Source organism: Benincasa hispida, chromosome 6 (genome assembly GCF_009727055.1).
Source record: "Benincasa hispida cultivar B227 chromosome 6, ASM972705v1, whole genome shotgun sequence".
Taxonomy (NCBI): domain Eukaryota; kingdom Viridiplantae; phylum Streptophyta; class Magnoliopsida; order Cucurbitales; family Cucurbitaceae; genus Benincasa; species Benincasa hispida.
Window position 1 is genome coordinate 49224986 of NC_052354.1, and position 9812 is coordinate 49234797.

Consider the following 9812-nt stretch of genomic DNA (forward strand, 5'->3'; position numbering starts at 1 on the left):
CTTTTAAAATTTTATTTCATAATTATTTTTAATTAATTGATAGAAATTGATGTCAATGATTGAAAGTGATCATTTAATGAAAAATTAAAGTTAAAAATGTAAAATCTTGAAATCTAAGAAACAAATTGAAACGATCCAAATATCAAGAGTAAAATTTTATTATTTTGAAACTTATGAGCGTTTGTTTGATACAAATTTTTAACTTGGCAATGGAAATATCTAATTACAAGACATTTCATATTCCCATCCATAGAGGTTTTTCACAACCATCCAAATAGATGGGATTTCTCCATTTCCAATAGTTTTTTCTCTCTCTTTTAATTTTTATCTTTTAATTTTATTTGTTTTTCTTCTTTGTTGATATTGGTTGATTTATTTAATTTTTATAAACACGTTTAAATTAAATTTATAATTGATATATATAATTAATTTTATTAATAATAATACTAATATAATAATTTTTCTATTATTATGAATTAATATGAAAAAAACATAATCTTTTTGACAACAAAAATATAAGTAACCATAATTATATTTACTTAAATCTCTTTTTATTAATAATATATATTAACTATCATACATTATTTACTAAAATTATTGATTAGTCTTTAAAAAATATTAATTAATTAACTAATAATAAAATAAGTAAAAAAATTTCAATTAAATAATCTTGTATATATGTACTTCTAGTTTTAATCTATAGAGATTGTTATTTTTTTAAAATTAAAAACATTATTTGATGATTTAAAATCAATTATTTTATATCAATTTCTTTTGTATATATATAAGGCTTATAATTGACCTTAAACAATTAGTTAATTAACTCTTCAATAAACAAAATTACAAAATAAATAAATAAATAAATTACCAATATTTTTTTAATAAAAAATGATAAATGTGCAATCTAAAAAATTTAATTGATAATAAATATATTAAACTAGAGGGTGAGTGAGTAAATTTAGTTAAATTTTAATGGTCTAAAATTAATTTAATAATCTACAAAATATAAGACATTCCAGAATGACCCAATTCAAGAGGTTTCGTCTCTAAACAACCCGAAAATGAATTTAATCACTTCATTGTTTTGATCAGAAACGTAAAATCTCACGAAAACTCAAATCAAGCAAAACTCTCAAGCTCTCAAAATATTGGTGAAGAAGAAGAGAAGTAAAGCATGATGATAGGAAGAAAAACAAAAAGATTTTTGAATGATTCAGCCTTGGGACAGGTTTAAGGACTTAAATCGATGAAGAAGAGAAGTAAAAAGCATGTCTTAACTTAAATGGCTGCGCAAAAGGAGGTTTGGGCCTTAGGATAGGTAAACAAAACGTTTGTTTTCATTGATTTTTTAGAATTGAGAGTGAAGAACATTGAAATGAGATCATCCACCATACAAAAATCTCTTTTTAAATCAGAACCCCAACGTGAAACCAATTCACAAATTTCCAACAATCATTATTCATTTAAAGTTTGCTTACTGGTATATTATTTGTTATTCTTGATTCACACTACATAAAATCAAATCAACTTGTTTCAAAAAAATTAAACTAAAAAATACTGCTTCCACTCATCAAAACATAGGGTCAAATTGAGCAATCTATTTTTATCAGTACACTAAAGTTCTATGATGCAAAAAACTCCATGAGAAAAAATTGATAAAACTTTGGAATATCCCATCAATCAGTTTTCATAATCTACCAACGATAAGCCTCAAAAATTCTGTCCTCTGCAAAGAACAAAAGTTTTCATTTTCATATCACTAATCACCAACAACCAAACCACTGATTTAACATAATTTAATTTAGGAGTAAAAAGATAACTAAAAGAGACTCTACTAAAAGGAAAACACAATTCTGCAGATTATCCTTGGCGATAGGCACAAAATTCCAGCAATTTCATTTCTTCTTTCCTGCCTTGGCAGCATCCGAAGCCTTGGTCTATAAGAAGATATAAAAGAGTGGTGTAAATAATGATAATGTATAATATCCAAGTCAATCTATCATTTCAAATTCATTCATCAACTAGCCATAAATATACACTTACCTTCTTAACACCTCTGATTTTCTTCGCCCTATTCTTCCTTTCCTTCATTTGCTTTCTTGATTTTTCTACCTTGGTGTCGAGTCCATTCTGAGATAATAAAGTATAAGCATGTTTGAGTAATGTCATTCAATGGAAAGAATAACAAATTTTAAGAGATAGTAGATGTTTTGCTTAAAAGGAGATAATTACCCTGATTAGCCTGTATTTTGGCTCATACTTCTTTGCATTCTCTACAGAATCGTAGATCAAACCAAACCCAGTGGATTTTCCACCACCGAAGTGAGTTCTGAACTTGAAAACAAAGATAGCATTTGGGTCTTTCACATCATAGATTCTAGCTAGCTTCTCCTTCAGCTCAGCCTTAGAACAAGAAATAATACACAGATCATAATGAGCACCACAAACCAAAACAAGTCAAAATATTAGCAACATGAATGCCAAAACAGTTCTCTGATTCCATAAAAGTGACCGCAAAGAAAGAATTCACGATTTCAATAAAAATGGGCTAAATACAACACGAAGTTAAGGATCCTTGGGGAGAGGGATGGGGAAAGGAAAGTAACCAAAAAGATTGTTTGGATTCACGTGGTTTTCATTCATATTTTGAAAATGCCATATACACCAAAACATTCACAAAAAGTAAAATAACACAAATTAAGAAACAAAGATATACAGAAAGGCGTTACCTTTGAGACGTTGGGTCTGCCTGGGTGAAGAACATCAATGATCTGCATTAATCATAAAACAAAGAGATTATAAACAAATATAAATCAAATCCCTGATCAATCAAGGAGCACATATCGTTCACCCTAAAGTGATTTTCACGTCAGTTAGATATGCAACACTAGAAAACCTAAACTCAAGATCAAACTACACGCGAATCCACACCGAATCCACAAACTTACAAAGTCCAAACTCAAAACCCCATAAAGAAAAACTACACACGAATCCACAGCGAATCCACAAACTTGCGAAGTCCAAACTCGAAACCCTAAAAAGAAATTACAAGAAAAAAAACACGTACAGAGAAAAATAAAAAACGAAAAGGAACGTGGAAAGCAAAAACGAGGGACTCACGAATTGCTTTCTGGAGAGGAGCCTGTTGGTCATAAATTTCCTGGTCCGGATGGTGACTGCTTTGTCCGCCATTGCTGAAGACGCTCTGAAGAAGATGGAAGGCTTGGAGCTCGAAGAAGGCGAAGGCGAAGAGGAGCGGCTGGAGAGTCCTGAGTTGCAGCACAACCCTAGCTGGTTAATAAGGTTATTGGAAGGTGAGGTCTAGGGCCTTTTTCCATTGTTCTATTTGGGCCCAAAAGTTAATGGATCTTATTTTGGGCCCTATTTGGATCAATTTTATTTTTAAGGAAATTTGACCCTATGACATGTAATAATAAAATTATAAGAATTATGGCATCTCACGCCACATTCACGTGCAAGATTTTGGGAGTATATTTTAGGGATGTATGTGGGTTGTAAAACTTTTTAGATCAAATTTAATTATTCGAGTTGTAAATTTTTTTTAACTTAAATAACGAATCAACCCAATTCAACCATGAAATATATGGGTTGGATTGGATTTGTTCAAGTTATTTGTCATTTATTTAAAATTTTGCTCAATATAAATATGTAAAAATTAGATTTAATTATTTTCATATATTAATTAAGATTAACAACTCAATTTCAATTTATATAATGAAAATTTTCTTTTTGAAGTACTAAGAAGCTATTTGTAAGAATTGTTGGAGAATAAATTATTAAAAAAATAATGATATTAAATAAAACTAAAATCAATATATGAATAAATAATTGTATTATAAGTAGCAAAAAAATATTTTAGAGTTAATAATAAGTTTGGATTAATTTGAGGTATATTAGGTGAACCCATCAACCCAATCCACCCATCAAATTTTCATTTATTTCATGCACAAATTGGATTGGGTTGATCATTTTTTTCGATCATTGGGATTTTTGAACTCTCTAGAGTATACCAAAAATATCTTTCGAATGAGATCTCTAACTTAAAAGAATCTTAAATTTTAGATAAAATAATTAAAATTATATTAATTTTGGTTTTCGATTTTTCAAAGATATCATATCTATTTCTTTCCTTCTTTCTTTCTTTCTTTTTTTTTTTTTTTTTTCAAATTTACTTTTATATATAATGACCATTTTTACCATATCTATAGACTGCAACAATGGTGGAAACTGAGATGGAAGAAAGTCAGGTCTCATTCGTTTGCTGTGAAAAATGAGGGTATTCGTTAGGTTTGTAATCGTCAAACGATTTATAATATTAGGGACATTAAATTTACTTATTTAATCATAACCCTTTTACTGGACGTATATTATGGGCCCAAGTTGCAAGTAAATGGATCTTGAGAAATTTAGTCCTACGGCACTAAATTACACTTGGACTCACTTGTATTTATGTTTGCTTATTCTAAAAATTTATCTTCAAATTTTGATTTGAATTTTGAAATCTAGTTATTACTTTTCATAAATCTCTTTTCTGCTAACTGTAGAATTTTCTTTTAAAATATTTATAAATTGTTTTTATTACTATCTTTAATAGAATTTCATTTTATCTATCTCGTTTCTCACCAATTTTTATTATTTTTAAATTTAGTATTATTATTATGTTTATTGTAATTTCCTTTTAAATATGAAATGTAGATTTTGGTTCATAATCACTTGTCTTTATCAACGACATCAGCCTCATATTTCATTAAAATTATACTACAAAACGGCCATAATTAAGTTTCAATTAAGTGTCTATTAGCTCTTTCATTGTTTTTAATCTCTCATTGCAATGGTTAATCATTGATTAAGAATTCTGTTGAATGGTATGTGAGATGAAAAAAATAACTATCATGACTTTTGGACTATTGAAATTTTTGTCACGGTAAACATCTCTTTTAATCATTTTGTTGATTTGATCCAATATAAACTTTTTCCTACTTTTGAATATAGTATTTCTTGTTTAACAATGTACCATGATGGTTGCAACAATTATAACATTTTTAGTATCGTGGAGGACAAAAATGTATTTAATTTCATTTTAAATGCTCTGAATAGCTCCTTTAATGGTAATGTAATTAATCTAACAACTTTTAATTGCACTGTAATTAATTCAACAAATTCACAATTCGGACTCCATTGATTTCCATTTAGATATTCAACATGAGTTAATTTCCTCTTCCTGTGTGAATATTTGGCATAAATCTCAGTTTGTAATTTGCACATTTTTCAAATTTGTATTTAAAGAATCTTCAATCTTCAAATGTTGATTTGATTTTTTGTTACGTTCCTAAACTTAACTTTGTAATTTCACTTTGTTTGAGAAATTTATCGAAAGATTTGAATTCAGAAAGGAGAAGAAGAAAATAGCTAAAGTCAAATTTAGGTTAAGAGTTGATATGTGTGTCTTTATGTGAGTTAGAAAAAAAGAGAGAGATAAAAGAAACTTACGTAATTTAGCCTAAAAGCGTCACATAACCCCCATCCATCCATCCCATCCCATCTTCTCCTTCACACAAACCACCTTGAACACAAACTCTATCTTTTCCTTTTATGTGAGAAATGTGAAATCATCACTGTATTTCTATATTTCCGTGTAAATGATAGGTAAATATAAGGGTATTTATCTACACAAGAATGCCCAAAAATAGATACAAGAAAACATCAACAACCATATATTCTAACCTACAAAAAACGTAACTATACTAACAAACAAGATAGGTAGAATCCATCAGAGCGAGATGAGACTTTAAGGCTAAGAAAGTAACTGAGTGGTCCCAAATCTTTCATCTCAAAGTGTTTTCTCATATAGGTTTGCAAGTCAGATATAGCCTGAGGATCATTGCCCGTAATGATCATATCATCAACATAGAGAAGGAAAAAAATAACACCATGAAGGGTCTGCCGTGTAGAAAGAGCCGTATCATGGGAACTAGAAGTAAACCCAAGTTGGGTAATGCTCATGGGGTTTGTTTCAAACCATATAAGACTCGATAGAGACGACATACTTTATGAGGTGGAAAAGTCGTGCCAAGCGGAGGTTTCATATACACCTCTTTGGATAAAGTTGTTGGGGTTGATGCCTTAAAGTCTCGTGTCCTGTAGTTTGTAAACAGTTTGTACGAACGCTTTTGTTGTTAATATATGATTTTTACTTCACATCTTGTTTTTTGCTCAATTGCTTGTTTTATTTGCTTTACCACAAATCAATAAACATAAAATCCCTAGTTATCTGTATGTGACTCAAGCATGTATGTGGTGACATACAAGTTGATCATGTCTTGAGTGATAACCAAAATGGTCTGTAGTATATGGATATAGGAGGGAAACCTTATCCTGGTAACACTACGGACGTGACCCGCTTTGTGGATTGGTCACAAGTGTTGTGACTTGTCACAGACGATCTGATCCTGATCATTCATGTTGAGGACATGCAAGCGGGGGCATCCTATACAAAGAGTTTGTATAAGACTTGACCACGAAATGTTAACGTCTCGTTATATAACACCGTTCATGATAGAGACTTCACTTTTCATAGGATGACCATAGGTAACGTGACCTCAATCCTGAGTGAGTTGGGAACCCTACCATTGAGGGTGGTCCTTTGATTTGTATAGGTGCGATGGGCCAGGACGCCGATTCAAACCTACCATTTTGGGGATTCGTCTGATTTGGGAGCTGGGAACTCAGCTACACAAGATGGAATTCACTACTTCCCCGAGGCAGGGGTAAGTAGATAGATAGCTCCTTTAGGGCTGATTCTAGGGCTCGAACGATGTGGCACCACACACCTTCTCTTGGCCCGAGAGGTGTTCACACATAGTTGGACTATATTGTATTGTTCATTAGAGGAATCAGTGGTACTTAAGAAGTGAGATGTAATTACAGGGGCAAAATGGTAATTTGGTCCATTTGTACTTATGAGCATCTGTGAAGGTTTATCGTACTTATGATTGGTTATATCTGATGGACATAGAAATATATCTGTAGTAAGAAGAGTTCAGCTGTTGGTCTTTAGTAGAATGCCTGAACAATTAACGAATGGTGGTTCTCGTGGCTAAAGAGTTTAGTCAGCTATTCACAAATCATTGGAACTTTGAGCCACAGGTCCATTAGGTCCCCTGGATAGCTTGGATAAAGTCGAGAATCAGTGTTTGAGTTAATTTGAAATGTTCAAATTGACAAGAGAGAGGTCGATTATATATGATATAATCGGACTGGTTAATTATATATGATATAATTGGCTAAATGTATGATATACATTATTTTGGAGGATGATTATATCAAGTAGAGGAGAAAATACTATAATAGATATGTGATATCAAACTATAGGATAAAATATAATATGATATAATTATTATTAATTAATTGGTTAATTATATGATAATTAAGTCAATTTTTCACGTTTAGACGTGGGTTAGTGGGGCAGGTCGATTATTGTAACCGATGAATTAAAATGAAAATAGTTTTCATTTTGAATTGCCCGTCCAAAAAGAAAAAGAGATCGTGCTGGTGAAAAGTAATTGATCGCTTAAGTATTTTGAGAGCCTATATGATAGTCACTCTCCGCCTAAATGATCGTCCACTTTGCGCCTAAACGATCGCACACTAGTTCTTACACGATTAGATAGCTTCCTTAAACAATCTTAATGTGTGCCGAGTTTGCTAAACGATCATATACCATTTTCTAAACGATCGTTCTGTAAAACCTACACGATCGTGTAGTTTCTCTTAAACGATAAGCATCGTGCTATACGATAGCGTATTTTTTCCTCCCACTTGCTTATCGCCTACACGATTTGGTCTTCCTCCTTCCTCTACCAAATTCACCAAAGACCACACTTTGGGTTCTCACTCTGAGAATACCTGGGGCTCTTTTCTGGTGGTGTCGTCCCCTTTGGATTCGTGAGTTCGTGGTTGTTCGTGCTGCTGTAGTCGACGCATCTGTTCGGGCGTTGGTTGATCAGGTAGAGATTTCCGCTGCGTTGAGTTCCAAAGATTGAAACAATTGGTATGGAAACTCTCTCTCGTTTATTTAATTCAAAGCATGTCTTTAATTGGCTGTTCGTTTGCATAACTATGCGTTTGAATGTATATTGTATATTTTGGTCACTGTGAAATTGGAGGGATCCGAACGGGCTCATAGAACTCTTCGGTAAGAGATCCTTAAAAAGTTCCATTGAGAAACACATTTTTTACATACATCTATAGAAGAGGCCACTGTTTGACGGCGACAACAACTAAAAGACTTCGGATAAATGTCACTCGAGATATTGGAGCGAATGTTTCTTCATAGTCAATGTCATATTTTTAGAATAGCATTTTGCAACAAGTTGAGCCTTGTAACGTTCAACAGAGCCATCAGAATGTGTTTTGATTTTATAGACGCATTTATAGCCAATAGGTTTCTTGCCTAGGGGAAGATCAAATTAATCTTAATTATGAGTCTTTTCTAATGCCTGAAGTTCCTCATCCATTGCTCGCTGCCAAAGAGTGTTCATGCTAGCCTCATGATAAGATGACGATTTGACTAAAGACTGAATAGTGGATAAACAGTGAAATTCCTGAAGATGAGGTGAAGGTTCACTTACTTGGGTTGAGCGATGGATAGGAAGGATTGGTGTTGGTTCATAATTAGTAGCAGAGACAAATGTTGATGTCGAGCGAGCAAGAAGAGGGGTAGTTGAAGCAATCTGAAAGGTTGTGTTAGATGATGAAGTATCATGGGAATCCAATGTTGGGTCTGGGAGAGGAGAGATAGAGGTGGAATTCAATAATGCTAGGTCTGGGAGAAGAGAAATGTGGGTGGATCAAGTCGAGGAAAAAGAACACAAGAGGGATCAATAAAGAAAAGTGGTGAATTAGATATAGGGGTCTAGAAGGAGGAGAAACTGGAAAACATACGATGCTCCTAAAAAGTAACATGATGGGAGATACGTAACCGTTTGGAGATAGGGTCCCAGCAACGAAAGCTTTTATGCTCAGATCCATATGTCACGCCCCTTCCCAGATTACCCTTCTTAATCCAGAAGTAAATGTGACGACAGTAGTTACCAACCCTTTTGTGACACTTACTACCTAACTAACATCCTTAACCTGCTTAGATCCCTGAGTACATATATAACATTCACCAGACTAATGAAACTTTAAAAATAACCTCAGAACACCAGGGATCAACAACAACATAATTACATCATATTAACATATATAGAGTTCAACGGTCCCAATATATTTTACTAGTCCCTAATATGAGCAACATATATGTACAGACATTTACAGAGTAAACGCCTAAAACTTTTCTCTAGACTTTGGACTTTTAACTGGAGTCCTTGAGTGGCAGAGCAGTAGGACAGCTAACCTCTGGGGAGATGACCACTACCTGGGAAAAGAAAAAAACATTTGAAAGAATGAGCTACTCGCTCAGTGAGTGACTTAATAAAAACATAAATCTCATGCTTAAACTGAAAGCTAGAAAACATAATACTGGAACTAAAACATGCCAAGCAAACAACATTATAAAGCTTTTAAAACCATTGTATCTGAAAACATAGCTAAACCGATTCCCGGTTGAGAGATAACCCTTTTGCTCGATCTCTCAACGTCGGATATCATGTTTAAGAGAGAACCCTTTTGTTCGATCTCTCAAACATAAGCCTGGGCAGAGGTGAGAACCCTTTTGTTCAACACCTAAGAGAGAATCCTTTTGTTCAATCTCTCAAACATTAGCCTGGCCTGGGGTGAGAATCATTTTT

At 32.8% G+C, this 9812-nt stretch overlaps 1 protein-coding gene across 1 annotated transcript; it reads right to left on the reverse strand.

The window, feature by feature from the left end:
* Positions 1 to 1623: 1623 nt before the first annotated feature.
* Positions 1624 to 3296, reverse strand: LOC120079495 (40S ribosomal protein S24-1). The gene is made up of 5 exons (XM_039033698.1): positions 3121 to 3296; positions 2730 to 2771; positions 2233 to 2403; positions 2044 to 2130; positions 1624 to 1937 (listed from the first exon to the last, which is right to left on the reverse strand). Exons 1-5 carry the CDS (start codon positions 3190 to 3192, stop codon positions 1896 to 1898), a joined length of 414 nt encoding a protein of 137 aa, XP_038889626.1. The 5' UTR covers positions 3193 to 3296; the 3' UTR covers positions 1624 to 1895.
* Between the last annotated feature and the right edge of the window lie 6516 nt (positions 3297 to 9812).

Excerpts from the sequence above, each read along its gene's own strand:
- LOC120079495 (XM_039033698.1), bottom strand. The coding sequence starts at position 3,192 with ATGGCGGACAAAGCAGTCACCATCCGGACCAGGAAATTTATGACCAAC. Across the intron at positions 2,404-2,729 it reads GCAGACCCAACGTCTCAAAG|GCTGAGCTGAAGGAGAAGCT; the intron begins GTAACGCCTTTC and ends TCTTGTTCTAAG. Across the intron at positions 2,131-2,232 it reads CAAAATACAGGCTAATCAGG|AATGGACTCGACACCAAGGT; the intron begins GTAATTATCTCC and ends TTATTATCTCAG.